General features: G+C 42.1%; 1 protein-coding gene across 1 annotated transcript in view; it reads left to right on the forward strand.

Moving 5' to 3' along the window:
* Window positions 1-16,977, forward strand: part of GAL (galanin and GMAP prepropeptide) — a 27,680-nt gene extending 10,703 nt beyond the window's left edge. Inside the window, exons 4-6 of the mRNA XM_018552880.1 lie at window positions 9,315-9,401; window positions 13,339-13,416; window positions 16,768-16,977. Coding sequence (XP_018408382.1) covers window positions 9,315-9,401; window positions 13,339-13,416; window positions 16,768-16,829 — 227 coding nt within the window. The 3' untranslated portion in view covers window positions 16,830-16,977. The remainder of the gene's footprint in view (window positions 1-9,314; window positions 9,402-13,338; window positions 13,417-16,767) is intronic.
* The last annotated feature ends 244 nt before the right edge of the window (window positions 16,978-17,221 follow it).

The following is a 17,221-nucleotide window of genomic DNA, read 5'->3' on the forward strand; positions in this document are numbered from 1 at the left end:
AGAGAGAGAGAGAGAGAGAGAGAGAGAAAGTCCCAAGCAAAGGTGCAAAACGCAAAGCAGAACAGCAGAGTATACTGAAGAGGGTAGCTAAGCAAGGACACCCGGGAAGGCTAAGTGGCTTAGAGGCACACCTAGGAGCAGGAAAGTGTAACGTACAAAAGTAAGCAAGAGATGTGCGTTGCACATGCATACAAAGAAGCAGGATAACAGAGGGAAAAGTACATAAAGAAGCACAAAAGGGATGTATGCACACAGGGGGTGTGCAGACAAGGACGAATCCAACATAGCCAGAAGGTAAGAGAGGAGCACAGAAGTAAAGGGGTGACAGCGAAGCATAGGAAGATACACTGGAAGGTAAGTGACGGAGTTGAAGTACAACAAAGCAAGTAAATAGGAGGAAGCAAACAGCAAACAGACAAAGGCTGGAGAGGAAAAACACAGAAGAAGTGAGTCAATGAAGGCAGTATAGAGAGACTCACAGCACACAGACGAAAGCAATTAAGGTCTGCAGCAATATACTAAAGGTAACTACTGAAATACTATAGTAGGGACGCAAGGAGCAAAGCAGGGGATAACGCCAAACAGGGATACCAGCTGGTACAGGGAAGCCAAAAGGCACAAGGATTCAATAGTAAGGGCAGGGAATAAGATCCCAGGCATAGTTAGAGCCACAAGAGGTACAGAACAAGGCATAAGACTTGTTGCTCGCACCAAGAGCAACAAGTGAGGAAGTCCTGAATAGGGGAGGAGGAGATCAGATTGGCTGCAGCCTTTTAAGAGCTTAAAGAAGCTAGAGGTTTAAGAAGCTAGAGGGTAACTTGATCAATTGGACTCCGTCTGACTGTTTTAGTCTACTTATACAAACTTATTCTTTATTTTTTACATATTTTGAATATTTGTTTTAGTATTTTGGCTGTACATTACTGCAGCATTAAAAAAGGTTGCCACTTTTATGTCTTTATACATGTTACATAATGTTATTTGACTCTCCTGACTGTTTTCGGATATGCAGACCAAACTAGATTGCAAAGAGGGGTCCAAAGTCACTGTTTAAAGCGCAAGCCTTTCTAACAACTGCCATGACTATTGATGGAATCCCATTGAAAGTCATTTTAGGGGCCCCTCCATCTGAGTGAAGTCCTTCAGTTATTATGGGATCTGCTGTTTCTCCAATCTCCATCTTAGAGTAAGAAACTGGGAGATGGGCTGTCTAAAGCCATATTTCACACTGTAGGGTACTACATATTTTTGTAAGATTTTGAAAGCTGTGTCAGCACTGCATATAGAGTATGCTAACTTTATCCAGAGTAATATGCAAAAACTACTGCATAGTGAGGCAAGATGGTACTTGTCAAGATGGTACTGGTGTCACCTATGCTGCTGGGCTTCATAGCAGTCACATAGTAATAGCTATAATATACTTGGCTTCTTGTGTTTCAATTTGAATAAAACATTTTACAATTTTGCTTGGGTAAAGTCAAAGTACAACTGTGTCTAAGAAATTCCATGCTCTGTGCATTTCAAATTTTATTCAATTTGTAGCATTAATAATGGGTCTTCTAATAACGCATGCTTCCTGGAACATTTGCTTAATCAGAAACTAGTTAAGGAAACTCCTTTGGTGATAAGGAAATTGGATCAATTATATGAAGATGCATAGTAACACATTTCCTCTGTCAACATTTTCATTTTCCATCCACCTAAAAAGTAAAAAGATAAAAAATGTTGTGCCTAATAATTGTAGCAAGCCCTAAGAAAGTCCCTGTCTGTGAAATAAATGTAAATTAAAGCAATCATTAACAATCATTATCAATTCTGTAAAGAGTGTGAACAACCATTGAATAAATTGGAACAGGTATGTGTCTAAAATTGGGAAATCTTAGAATAAAACTGGAAAATGACATTGCTCATTGCAAAAAAAAAGTGTAAAGTCTAAAAATGTTGTAAAGGTTACACAAACTAGTCCCAAATCAACAGGCAGCTTAGCCTTCAGAAAAAAAAACCTTTTTAACATTTTCATAATTAAACCTAAAATTAATTTTAAATTCTGTTTATAAAACAATATTACAGTTTTATTTATTAATAATAATCTCAGCATTTTTAAAGCAGACCTGTAATGAGAGAAATATGGAGGCTACAATTGCTGACCTTCTGAAAATGCTATTTGCCCTATTTTCCTGCTTCTTGCCCTAATGCAGGGGCGGAACTACTGCCATAGCGGCCCATGCGGGCGCTATGGGGCCCGCGCCACAAGGGGGCCTGTCAGGAGCAGGAGGGAGGTTAATTAGGGGTTCTTAATTTCCGTGCGGCCGCAGGTCAAAAACTTCACCGTCGCACGGAACCTAAGGACACTAAATCTGCAATCCTCTCCCCTGCCAGTCACAGTGCAGAGTGGGGGTGGGCAGAGTTATCTCCTGCCTGTGTCCGGCTGAAGGAGATGGCGAGGCCGCTGAGTGGAAGTGTGTGTGATCTTCACTGCTGCTAGGACTGCTGACAGGTAAGGAGGGACAGGGACTGAAGCGTCAGGGGGGACAGGGACTGAAGCGTCAAGGGGGACAGGGACTGAAGCCTTCGGGGGACAGGAACTGAAGACTTTGTTCTCCTTACATGAGCTGCAGGAGCCATTAACACTGGCCGGCCGTGGCTCATTCATATGCTATTTACGGGTATTTGCATATTAATGAGCCGTGGTATTCATATGCAAATCCCGCCATGCCTCATTAATATGAAAATTGCCCTTCCCACTCCCCTGAATGAGGGGGGTGGGACAGGGGGGAGTCAGGCCTAGAGTTGCAGAGTAGAGAAAAAAGGGTTACGGCTTGTTCACACCATATATTATGCGGTTAGCTGCTGGAACGCACTGTATCGCATAAAAAACTCCCCTGTGCGTGCTGGGGCAGGAAGGGGTGTGGTAGTGCATTGAAGTCAATGGCACCCCCGCCATGCCCCCCTGCCCGCAGTGGCACATTAGTGCATTGTTGCGGTCCAGTGCGATTGGAAAAATGGTGCATGCACCAAAACACAGGGGGTAGTTTACTATGCCATACAGTGCGTTCCAGTAGCTAACCACACTGAAACGCATTGTATATGGTGTGAACAAGCCCTTAGAATTGGCCAGAGGAAGAGAGGTGAGATGCTGTGCATCCACACTGCCCACTCTGTGTACCCGCCCACTGTCACCCTCTCTATGCACCCACACTGCCACCCACTCTGTGCACCCACCCACATTGCCCGACCACTCTGCACCCTCCCACTGTCACCCTCTCTGTGCACCCACCCACTATGTGCACCCACCCACATTGCCCACCCACTCTGTGCACCCGCCCACTGTCACCAAACAGTGGGCGGGTGCACAGAGCACCAAAACACAGGGGGTAGTTTACTATGCCATACAGTGCGTTCCAGCAGCTTAGCACACTTAGCACACTGTGAACAAGCCCTTAGAATTGGCCAGAGGAAGAGAGTTGAGATGCTGTGCATCCACACTGCCAACTCTGTGTACCTGTCCACTGTCACCCTCTCTATGCACCCACACTGCCACCCACTCTGTGCACCCACCCACATTGCCCAACCACTCTGCACCCTCCCACTGTCACCCTCTCTGTGCACCCACCCACTCTGTGCACCCACCCACTCTGTGCAAAATGTACGTGATATGATTAAATGCAGTTTTGAATAGATCACTGTCTGTGGACGTACGTATCCTGCATTCAGGGACTGCGATCTATTGTAAACTGTATTTAATCATATATAATAATATTATATGCTGTAGTTCAGGCATCAGAGGGGGGTGCGGTTTGGGGGGGGGGCCTCTACAAATTTTTGCTATGGGGCCCTGTGATTTCTAGTTACGCCCCTGCCCTAATGCATAACCCTGTTGTATCAATTTGTCCCCAAACCAGATCAAACATGTAAGGTATACTCTCACAGTGTTTACTATGTAAACAGGATGCTCATGGAAACACACAGCAGTGACAGTATACATGTGACGAGTTCACTAACAAATGTAGTTTGCTAAGCAGCACACACTCCAGCATCTGAATGTACACCAGCTCAGGGGTGGAGTACTTAGAATTAACGTGGGGTTTGATGTTTGTAGAACTATTATACATCAATATGCCATTTTGCATGCTCGTTCATGCAGAAACAATTCATCATGATGTGTGTACTGTTATCACTAAAGGCAACTGTAAAAAGCCAATGAAAGAGTGAAAGGTGAAGGGGTACCATAGTACGCATTCCAATGCAAGCCCCCTTTGGTGTATACAATTTCATACTATGCTACTTGTAAAAGGCATAGTGTAATGATCGCTACCCATTCTCACACTGCCTAAATTGTACCATGGTTAACAGGATTTTGTTGGAGCTGCTCCTATGTCTGGCACACATGCTTTCAATACCTTAGCAATCGTGGTGCTTGTCATATTATAGATTTATTTGGGTATTTTTAAGGCAGTATAATAGCACAAGCATTCTCTAATCTAAATTTCCGTATATTAGGTAGATACCAGTCTTATTTGAATGCTCAATGCAGGCTAAAAATGGGGACTGCAAGCTATCCATTGAACAGGATTGAATGCTTTACCAGATCAGTTTGCAATAGCTGGGTCCGCAAGCATCTGCATGCTGATATTAACTTGCAACTGAAGCATACCTGTTAGTATTTGTCCCTACCTTTTTGTGCTCCCTTTTAGTAAATCAGGTCTATTAGATTCACTGTTGCCCAGCTTCCTACATGCTTTTTTCAGATCATTGTCTCAGACAGTATTGTAGCTGGATACAGACATCTTTTTCAGAAGGTCATGAGCAGCAGCCTACGCGTTTCCTTAAGGCCTTGTTTATATGGGCTTCCACGTGTAGAGAGCAGTGTGTACAGCATGCTTTTAGAAAGCATTTGCAGAACTTTTGAAAGGTATTAATTGGAGTGAAATAAGCTTCAGCACAACTTGAAGCTTGTTGAAAAGCTGCTAGCAGCTTGTTTAAAGTGAACGTCAGCACCATTTAAAGTTCTTTGAAGGCTTCAACAAAGCTGCATAAAGCTTGCTTAAAGCTACGCAAATGCTTTGCAACAGCTTGCTGAAATCTTCACATAACCTCGCTGTACACAATACTCTCATACAAGCTAAAGTCCATGAGAACAATGCCTTAAAATGTAAATTGGGGACACTAACCTTTACTCAACACAAATCCAAACTAATGTACAAAGCTTTTTTTACTAATTTCAACCACCCCAGGAATCGGAAATCCTAAATTGTCAACAAAAACTATATAGAAGGTATGTCTGAAGGGAAAGAGAAACCATTTCTCCTAAATTAATATACTGTACAGTAAACATAAAAAGTTTTCTAAACTTACCCATTTTTAATGGACTGTCACTTTAAGTATCACACTTCCTATAACTTCAGAATAAGGTTCCACACCCATTTTGATAAAACTTGTGTATAATATGGGAAACAGCTATTAAGCAGGCGTTATACCTTTTCTATACTAACCCTAATATACTCAGTGGTTTTTAGCTATAATTAAATACATTAACCGGTTTGGTGTGAAATTTTAGAGCACAGATTCTGTTTTTCTATAAATGATGCAGAATAAGATTTAACTGTGTGATTTATACCCTTGTTGTGCCATTTTCTGTAATGAATTCTTAGAGAATTTAATCTTCATTTGGTAATTCTGTGAGCTCATTTTCAATTAAATAGATCAAAGTGGCATAATGTGGGTCTGTTTCTGCCAGATGCCAGCTTGGTTAGAATGGCTAATGGCGCCCATCCTTTATTTCAGGTCGTATTGATCAGCTTTTACTGATTAAGGAAATTCCCATTGAAATGGGGAGAGAAGAGTCACCTGGGGAATGTAAGTCGGTTAGGAGAGGGAAGACCCTGCTTAGTTGTGTTAAACAGAATTTAAATTAGTGTTAAACAACATTAACCACAGAAACTGAAATAACAAAATGATTATAAAAATATTAAAATTTATCATAAAGAAAGTGATGAAATAAAAGCAAATTTAATCCAGTCTTTAAAGGTGGATTCCTAGATTGGGAAATTCATTCACTATCATACATTCCCATTTTTTGCTTTTCATTGAACATTTCACATTATGCTGTTGAGAATTGCATGGATTTGTCACAGACACTCTAGCCCAGTGGTTCTCAACCTTTCTAGGGCCGGGACCCCTTGGTAACATTTGCCAAGTTGTGGTGACCCCCAAAGGTAACATTTAGGGATGACGCGGCTGCTGCAGCGACATCTGGAGGTGTGGCAGGGGAACTGACACTGCTGCGCTAGGAGAGAGCTGAGGAGGACTCACCTTGCACAGCGACCCACAGATTGAGAACCACTGCTATAGGCAAAGACAGGACCGGGCTCTGAAGCTGGAACTGGAAGAATTAGATTTAAAGTGTGTGGCTATATAACGTATGAGGTACATACTCCGCAGTACTGTCACTGATAGGGATGGGCTCGGGCGTGTTCGCAGCTCCACGTGCCGAGCCCGCCAGGAAGCTGACAGCGCGCAGTGCCAATCACAGGTACTGAGACATTTCCCAATCTCTGCAGCTGCGGACTGGGAAAATGGAATGCATAACTAGAGGTGTGTTTTACATATTTTTTTGCTTGAATACATACATATTGCACCCGCCCTCTGCTGCTGTCAATCACTAGAAGGGGACCTGATGGAGAACTTCAGGTCCCCCTCTGCTGATTGGCAGCATCACTTTTGCAAAGTGAAATAGCCAATAGGAATCTAGCTATGCATTCCTATGGTGGGTTTTTTTTTCTGACTTACGGCGGCCCCCGATTTAAAAAAACAAAAACAGAGCAGAGAAAGGTCCCGACCTTTCCGGGAGAAAGTGTTTCTCTCCCGACGGCCGAGAGCCACTTGGCGACCCCTGGCAAATCGTAATTCGACCCCCCCTGGTGTCTCAGGGGCCAAGCTCTGGGGGTGGGTGGTGTCAGGCAAGTTTCCACATTGGGTACACCTCAAAACTGAGGCAGGCCCTCTATCCATAGCACCAGTACAAATGACAGCTTAAGGTGCATGTTATTCACCAAGCTAAAGTATTACTAAAGTCAAAACATTTTTCATTTAGGATAGAAGGGAGGCCTATAACTCTGTCAGGTTTTTTTTGCCAACTGTGTCCCATAGGGGAGGCTTCCCTTCACTTACTGTCCAGAGCCACAACAGGAAGTGAGGGAAAATCCCAGGTTGTTGTTTCCCCTTCCCTCTATTCCAGTTCAGGTGCCAACTCAAGATACAGGGTGTACTCGGGGCTGGATTTACTCTCTCTGCTGCCCCAAAGCCAGGTTCCTCAATGCATCTAGCACAGCACTGTGGTTTTCAGTTCTCCCTTCTGCTCCCCGCTCTCAGGCCCGCTCTCAATCCTGAGAGGATCTCCGGCCGGCGGGGAGAAAGGTAGCCAGGGGTAGGGTGGGGGGGGAGGCAGTATGGGAGGACGGACGATCAGGCTGCATCTCGGTGACATTGCCAAAATCACTTGTATACGAACGAGCCGCTTCCCCGCTCTACATTTAGCTCTGCTTGCCCAAAGCAGAGCTAAATGTAGAAAACAGCTACCCATCCGGCACTCGGAACTTCATGTCCCAGGCGTCAGGTGATAGGAATCCCTGCCACCTCTAAGCTCCCTGCCGCCCCATGTGGCCTTGTGGGAAATCCGGCCTTGGGTTTACTTTCACTCTCAGTGATAATGGTTGTGACGGACCCCCGTACTCAGGATGAGTATGTCCGCCGCTGTCTTCTTCCTTGCTCAGGAGATATTGGAACCTGAAGATCTGTAGCTCCCAGTTTCCCCAGTCACTAGCCAAGGCTTGAGTGTAGGGTAAACAAACTGCTTTATTGAACAACTGCACAAACTTTTATACAGAAAGTGATCAGATCAGAATATAATCCCATCACAGCCCCTGTCCCCCCCCTGGACATTCTGTCTTCATAACACCACAGGTGTCCACCTGCTAACGAGCTCCAGACAGCCATAGTAAGAGCCTGGCCAGAATGTCATTGTTCTGAGCTCCCTCAGAGAACAATAGGAGAAAACGATGGGTGGTGCTGATAGTCTTTCCATAACCAGGTCACACAGCATAGTAAGAGCCTGGCCAGAATGTCATTGTTCTGAGCTCCCTCAATAGGACAATAGGAGATAACGAGGGGTGGTGCTGATAGTCTTTCCATAACCAGGTCACACAGCATAACGCACTCAAACATAACTCAACACCAATACACATTTAACTTATAAACTGATCACCATGTCGTCACAATGGTTACCAAGACAAATAGGGATTGTGAATCTCCCTAACAAGGACATAAACAGCAAATAAAACCTGCTAGGTGTTCTAATCCCTCTTCCTCTAAAACTAAAAAAGAGTTTTGCCCATAGTTCTACTTAAACTTTGCATTCAGGAATGGCTTCTACTGAGTCTCAACACTTGCAAACTCTCTGCCTTGAAAGCTTTATTTCTAAAAACCAAACAATATTTTTTGTTTTCATATAAAAGGTCCTTTTGTATCAACATTTTGTTATTAGAAATTAGATGTACTTCTTCTCAGCCACCGATCAGCATCAGAGTTGCCCTGACATTCTGAACCTGACTGGTAGTTGTGGGGAAATACTGTCATTCGTAGGAAATATACATTTATATACAATGCTTTGAGTTGTTTAAATTGTTGAAATAAAGGTCAGTATGTACTGCTGGGGAAGGGGGGACAAGGGGGTACTGGGTTAAAGGAAACACTTTATGAATGACTTTGTTTATAATATGTTTGACCTAGTTTGACTGTACATTAACTAATGAATTAGGAATATAATTTTACAGTGTAATTAGACACGTATATTATATAAAAAGGCCACCCAAAGGCCAAAACATGTTTCAGCATAGCTTTCCATTATACATTCACACTTGGTGATGAATTTTGTTCAGGTTTTCATTAGAAGAATTCAGATACAACACACAATGTAAAGGCATAATAAGCACATGTATGTTGTAGTATATTACAGGCTACTGTTCTCTACAAGTCTCATTTTGTGCATAAAATAGAAAATGTACTGTTTATTGAGCATCTGAAGAGCTTTGTTTTCTTTCCCAAAATATGCAATGCACCTTTTACAAGTTCTTGTATGATACTCTAATTGTATCCATGTTTTGTTCACTCTAGAAATTGAATCTACTATACAATGCATGTTTCATTATAGGAATCATTACAGTAATTATGCCACATCCTTATCACAGTACACTGTTTTGTACAAAGCTACGCGGAAGGCAAATGACATAACCTCTCCTATTAATTTAATTTACCAGATGCAATAGATAATCATAGATCATTTAATGACAAACATGGATATGCTGGAAAACGTGAGCTACAGCCAGAAGAGGATATAAAGTCAGGTAATAGTTATCATAATTGTAAATGCATTGGGCAGACCTTTATAAAGAAGGAGCATTGTTATCTGTCTGAATTTACTACTGTTACGTTTTTCCATTGCCAGAATATGCATGGGTTTGCCTAATAACCATATCAGTAATTCATAGCAACCAGCTAGAAAATATAGATTTTAGTAATCCATCAACATAAACTACTGAAAATACTTTCTGATTGGTCGAAGTACATTACTTCCATCCAGCATTCTTTAGTCCATGTTATTAAAGTGAACCTGTAAGGGGGGAATGTTGTGATTTCTGTGAGAGATAATAACATTTTAAGAGGACTACTTCTACATTAATTAGCATGCAATTAACATGCAATAAAAAATATATCTGATGCAAGTTCTGCCGATGGTACCAAAAGGTACCAGCTTTACTTTTGTTAGCCAAACAATTCTCAGTCTCCCCCAACTGACATTCCCCTGTCTATTAAAAGGAGAACTATGAGGTGAGTGCTTTTCACTCACCTCATAGTTCTAGCCGACCTGTGACAATTAAACTGTCACAGGTCGGCTCAGTAGATCGGGAGGTGAGCTAACACATACAGGCGTTCACTCACCTCTCGATCCTGTCACGGCTCTCTGCCGTGACAGCGGAGGGGGTGGATTCCCCCTTCCCCGCTCCGATCCGCCAGTGCTGACTGGCGGAACGGAGGGGGAGGGGGCGGGTACAACTGGCTCTGCCTCTAGATAGGCAGAGCCAGCTGTCAGTCACGCAGCTGGGCGGATCCAGACATAATTGTCGGGATCCGCTTCATACTGCGGCATCTGAGTATACCGCGAGCTACAGCTCGCGGTATACTGAGCCTAGGGTGACGGGAGGACGCTAGTTTGTGTCCTCCCGTTACCCTAAGGAGAACTATGGGGAAAAGCCTTAACCCCATAGTTCTCCTTTAAGATTGCTCTTTCTGGCCATTGAGGTGCTATTCTTGGAAAATGCCAGTTGGCGGGCCTAGGCCAGAAGTCAAAAAGGTATTTTGTGGTGTCTGCACTTACATAAAACTTTGACTTTCAATTGTTTGAAATGGCTGACAAGGTTGACTTAAGTAAGTCATGCAATGTATACATCCGTGAAAATCTTTAGTATTTTTTTACTTTACCTTATTGACAGTTGTAAGAGAACTCACTAGAGTAAATGTATTCTAGGAGTAAACTTTGTATTCATGTCATGCGTAATGAAAATTCCTATCTTTTTTTTTTAACTCATCATGGATTTAATTAAAGCACATGGTAAAGGTAAAAATGTTTAGCATATCTCTACAATACATGCACATTTCCCTATGTTTTATTCCTTTTTTTTATTACTATAAATACTCTGCAAGTGCAGAAAAATAATTGTTGATCTGCCCAACTTACACTCAGCCCTTAAAGCGTATATAAACCCTAACAATGAACATATCTTCCTTTGGTCTGCTTAATATACCATTGCATGTTTTGTTATATTGGCTCAATAAGTGCAAACATAGTCAAACTAAACTATGGATATAACTCCCATTGAGAAGAACTGTATTAAAGGGACTTTTGTGACCATAGCACTCAGTAATATGTACTGTATTCAGACATAAGTCTGTTATTAAACATTTGTAACTTTTAAATATGGTATGTATTTTTGAGTGCCATGGTCAGAAAATCCCTTTACACAGTACAGTTAATTTCCACTCTAGTTTACATTGACTATACCTACTGACTTTGCCAGAAATCAGCTGATAACTTCCTGTGCTCTCTTCCTGTGCACTCTTCCTGTACACCAGGAGAGGTATTGGGGATGAGAAGAGTTCTATGTCCTTTATAATCTATCAGAAAGGAAATAGGCAGGGCTGACAGCACATGCTTAGGAATTCAAAACTGTGCTGTAATGTTAAACAGGAATTGAAGAGCACACTATATTTCTGCTACTTCAACAGTTATATTTCTGTACTTGCTGCTTTTTTAAAGAGATACAACTTGGAGAAATGTGCATGCATTCCAGAGATGTACCAAATATGTTTGTTCTTTTTTGCTTTGAAATACTGTGGGGTCTATTCACTAAGCTGCCGTAGGCAGCCGATTGAATGACCGACCTAAAGCGAAGTAAGCCGAACGCTGTTCGGCTATTCACTTCAGGCTGGTAGGGCTGATTTTAGCCGTATATCGGCTGAAATCAGCCATACATCGGGTGGCTTTGGGTCGGCCGAACATGCTCAGCATGTTCGGCCTACTCGAAGTGCAGAAGGAGTTCGACTCAGCCGATCCAACATCTGGATCGGCTGAGCCGAACCTCCGGCAGGTTACTCGCTGCTGTTCGGTCTATTCTCATAGATGCCGAACAGTAGTGAGTGAATAGCCGAATGCCGCCGAGCGCTGTTCTCCGCTGTTTGGCTCGGTCTCTCTGTAGGACCGAGCAGAACAGAAAAACAGTTAAAAAAGTAGAAAAATAAAAATAGAAAACGATTGTGCGGAGCTAGCAATGACAGCTAGCTCCGCCCAACAGCCTAACTCTCCCGGGCGCTCCGGCAGTCTCCCACTCCCGGCCGCCAAGGAGAGAAACACTGCTATTTCTTTTTTTTTTCTTATTCTGACATGGAGCCGTGTCAGAATAGAAAAAAATAATAATTTTTGGCCATAGGAATGCATTGCTAGGTTCCTATTGGATATTTCAATTTGCAATAGCCAATTGCAAACTAGCAAACTGCTGTTGTCAATCAGTAGTGATGGACCTGATGGAGAACTGCGCGTGCAATGCTAGTTTGCTATTGGCTATTGCATATTGAAATAGCCGATAGGAATCTAGCAATGCATTCCTATGGGCAAAAATGTTTTCTTTTTTTTTCTATTCTGACACGGCTCTGTGTCAGAATAAGAAAAAAAAAAGAAAAAAGCAGTGTTTCTCTCCTTGGCAGCCGAGCCGCTCGGCCATGTTTGGGAGCTGTACGGGCTATAGTGAATAGGAGAGTGAATGGGAGAGATGACCACTGTCTCACACCCTGGTTCTGACTGAATTTCCTGTTAAGAAAATTTTTAATTTTCAGGCTTCAGGGCTAATAAAACCTTCATACAAAAATAAAGAAAGCCTACAATGTGAGTAATGAAAATGTGCACATGTATACATTATCCACGCACCTCTTCGTTATTACCACAATAAATGCAAATCACATACAAAAGGTCTTTTCGAGAGCTGTCCCAGGGTTTGTGTTCTCGTGGTTACTAATTATCATGACACAATAGCCGTTTCCTTCATTTTAGTTTGACTTTTAAGTCAATATGAAAATAGTCATCCTGTTAGAAATCAGTGATCACACCTGTAATTCATAATTTTGTTTTAGAAAATACTTTTAAACAACTTAATTCAGACATGCAAAATATTTACAATGTTTATTCCAGATCTGCACTGATGCTCTTTAAAAAAAAAAAAAAAAAAAAAAAGGAATTATTAGTGAACCGAAGATCCCTCAGGGATCATTGATCCTTTTTAAAAAAAAAAAAAAAAAAAAAAAGGCATTATTGCAGTACTTGTACTCTTGAAGCCATCATAATGAGTACAGATGACTGCTCCTTGAACATGACTGGATAATTAAAAGACTGGAATATATACTTTTTTAAAATTTTCCTTGCACATGATTGGGTTTTTATTTACAAGTAAATTTTCACCACATTCACTAAGTTAATAGAAAAAATGAGCAGCCTGAGCAGCCTATTTGTCTTCAGTAAATCAACCCCAAAAAGAGTTAAATGCAAGCCTTTGTTTTAAATACATCTGCTGGAACAAGGCATTACGATTTTAAAAGTGCACGCCTTTAAAGTTGTGTTTATCATTTGCCCATAGAACCATCAGGAAATGTAGAAAAGCATACATTTTAAATGACTTACACAAACTACTTATTAATTACTAAAATTTTTAAGGCAATATTTTTATGTCTTCCTAGGAAATTTTTATAGAACCTTGTCCGACGATAATGTTCTGCGCACACTGGTTGAATTTTTAACATATTTACATCTTAAAGGTAAGAATTTTATACTGGTTACTTAACAATTAGCAAAGGAAGTATAGATCAATAGGCCATGGCTACGGCCATTCACATATCTAATCATTTTGACTCACAAAAATAACGTTGTGACATATTAAACAGTGAAAAGGCAATTTGTCAGCTCAATAAATGGAGCCGTTGCAAATGTAAAGATCCCATGTTCAGCGCCACCATTTGATTGGCGTATGATGACAGATTATTATGGCACAAGTACAGCTATGGCATTGGGCTACACTGGTGACAGTCCTTTCTAATTACGAGAGAGTGCTTAGGTCCCTTAAACCCTCAGATTTTTTTACATAAACCAATACTTAATGTGTGCCTTACTGTAATCCATGGTAGTTCCCCTTCTCTTTGCTGCTCTTCCTTTTAAATCCTCATGTCTTCTCATGCTGGGGGAGAACTTCCCTTTTCAGCTCAGGGCCTCTTCCTGTAGTGCTGGCTCAGGTTTCAAGCCTATACAAATCTATACATAGACACCGTGTATCCATTCCTGAGACAAGGCAGTCTGCTGCAAAACAGAAGTTCTGCAGAGCATGAGAACAGATACAGATTTAAAAAGAAGAGCAGCAAAGAGAAGGGAAACAACCATGGATTACAGTAAGGCACACATTACAGTATTGTTTTATGTAAAAAAATCTGAGGGTTTAATGTCACTTTAATTGGTCAAGGAAGTGGCATACCTAATACTGTTCGGTATATGGAGAGAGCATGTGACTCTCTCCTCTTCCTCCCACTTCCCTCGTAACACAACAGGTACCTGGCAAATGGCACACAGTGCTGTTGCATGGTGGTAGAGAGGGGTTTTTAAGCTCTGTGTAAACTCAAAGTCATGACTAGTAGGGTACACATGGCAGAGTGAGGGCAAGATAAGCAACTGGCTGGCATTAAAACAAACAGATTGCTTTTCCCCGCATAAGCAAATCACAGGTTCACTTTCATATAAGCTTGCATATCAATATCTTCCATGCTACTTATGAAGGCCAAGTGAAATATGCATTTTTGTCAGCATAGGTGGATGCTTCTTCTAATATCATAGTTCAGAATTTGGTAGATGCTAGAGGGTTTAACCACCTGATCATTTACATTTATTGGGGACTCTGTTGATGTCTGCACACCTCAGGGCCGTCTTTTATATTAATTGGACCCTGGGCAAACATTTTTCCCCCCTCTGCCATGCCCCAGCCCCTACCTGCCAAATCCCCGCTCAATCCCGTCCCCTACTCTCCCGGCTCCCACCATGAAATCTTGCCCCCGCCATGCAATATTGCTCGCTATATGCTGAGAGCACAGAGCCACACTGCAGCTGGGAAAGATCCCACCATTATTGTCAGGGGTCCACCCGATACGTGATTGACAGCTGGCTCTGCCTCTCTGGAGCCAGAGCCAGCTGTGCCTGCCCCCTCCCCAGTCTGTCCCTCTATCCCACATCCAAAGACAGCCACTATGATGGATGATGAGGTAATTATGACACATTAGATGATGGAGATGACATCCCACCCTGAGCTGTTGTGATGGCTGCAGTGACAACATATGAAGTTGAGATGCCACACCCCACCCTCTTTGTTGACCCCTCCCCACAATAGGGACTCAACCCAGCAGCCATTAGGACTCACCGTGAGTAGGGTGTGGCTGAGGCTGCAGCCATGGAGGGGGGGAGGTTAGGACCGTGCGGCAGTGTGCAGGGAACAATCCATCCTCCTCCACTGACTGAGTCAGAGGTGACATCCTGGGCTGCGGAGATTGCAGATGCACATGGGAACAGGTGGCTGCTGCCCTCTAGTGGTCGGGATGGGACAGTGCGGCAAAGGCGGGTAGTACAGTAGTCATAAACTAGTAGTAGTTTATGAGTGTACAGGGCCCCACAACAATGACTGGGCCCGGGGGAACGGTCCCTTTTGCCCCACCTTAAAGATGGCCCTGGCACACCTGCAGTGGCTATTACAAGGGGTTTCCATTTTCCCTGAAGGGTTTGTAATTTATTTTGTATTATGGACAATACAATAGAACAGCATTTCTCAAAATGTTTTCAGTCACGGCACCCTTTAAAAGTATGAAAAATCTCTATGCACCCAGTCATAAATGTAAAAAAGTCTCATCATCTCTTCAAGATCAATCCTGGAGCCTTATCCAAGATACAGGCAGGTATATTTTGAACCCCACACAAAGAACACATCAGAGTATCCCCTTTACATTAGGATCCCCTTTCGTATTAGAGCACCGGCCTTTCACATCAGAGTCCCCCTTTCAGATTAGAAGCCTCCTTTACATTAGGAGCCCCTTCTTTCACATCAAAGCCCCTCTTTACATAAGAGCCCCCCCCCCCTTCACATCAGAGCCCCTTTTTATATCAGAAGCCCTCTTTACATTGTTCTCAGTCCCCCCTTCCCCATCACATCAGGAGCCTTAGCTCCTGGCAGAGGGTGGGAGGCAGAGGGTGGGAGGCAGAGCAGGTCTGGACAGAGACCGGGCCGTCCTTTTCTGAATGGATCCCACCCTACCTGGATTAACATCATGTACTCAGAACTCTTAGATGAACAGAAACTGGGTCAGTGATTATGACAGAAAGATATTGATGTTGGAGTATACAAGGAATTTAGGGAATAAGCAACTGACTCAGCCCACCCTACCCAAGATGCCATTCTTGAAATAAGCCTTAATACAGCAAGCTTAAATAGCACTAAAATTTTCTTGGCATAGCAAAAGCACTGTTTAAGTGTTGTTGCAGCATAAGGAATCAAGACTATTCTATGTGTATCTAAAACCAAAACCTATCTTTAGTTTTGGATGGAGTGGGGAAGGCTTAAAACTTCTATTAGGTTTTTTTGTTGTCTGTGTCTCAGCTGGGAATATTTATTCTCTTTTTTTGTCCAGGTGACCATTATAACCAGAACATCACGTTTACAGTTGTCTTCAGAACAGGAATAGAGGGCAAATTTTGGCATGGGCACTTGTTGCAGTAACAACTGTCCAATAGAGGATTTCTCTCACTTTGGAGAGTGTTCCTCTTGCTTTCTGTCATGTCTCCTTGGCTTGAATTGAAGGGAAATACCTCTCCAATGGGACACATGGACAACACAGGCACAATAAATACCAACAGGGGTTTAGGGGTTCAAATCATTCCCTACTCTATCCAAAATGATAAAAAAGGGTTTGATATACTTCAAATAAAGATTATACTAAACAATGAAGTTTAATTCAGCAAATACACCAGAAATTCCTTGATTAATTTAAGCCTGATACTAACATTTTGGTCAATATATTTAGTAAGTACATTGTCAATGCTGAACTTTCCATAAATTAATGTGAATGTATTTCTATTTCCAGAGTCCGGAGCACTGGATAACTTGTCCTCGCCAATGTCCTCAGAAGAAACAAACCAGTCATGAAAAATAAATCCTTTGTATTTGACTGTATAATGCCAAATCCAATAAATGTTTTCACTTAATGTTCATACAATTTCAATTATAAATATATTCCAATAATTCTACAGTGTATTTTTGCTTAAGTAAAATTAAGCTACAATAAAAAAATAGCAGCTGCTGTTTGATGTTTTTCATATACAATAATTTATTTACAGCTGAACTAATTTGACTGACCTCTTCTTGTATATGGGCAAACAACAACCACACAAAAATGTCTAGGCCTGAAAAACAAGCCTATTACTGCAGCATGATGATGTGCAATTTGCCCACTGCAGGCAAAAATGTTAAAAGGAGAATTACACAAAGGAAAATCTGAAACATCAATGTAAAACACTAGCGCACACCTTTTAATCTAA

This window comes from Nanorana parkeri, unplaced genomic scaffold (assembly GCF_000935625.1).
Source record: "Nanorana parkeri isolate BGI_ZX_2015 unplaced genomic scaffold, ASM93562v1 scaffold99, whole genome shotgun sequence".
Classification (NCBI taxonomy): Eukaryota; Metazoa; Chordata; class Amphibia; order Anura; family Dicroglossidae; genus Nanorana; species Nanorana parkeri.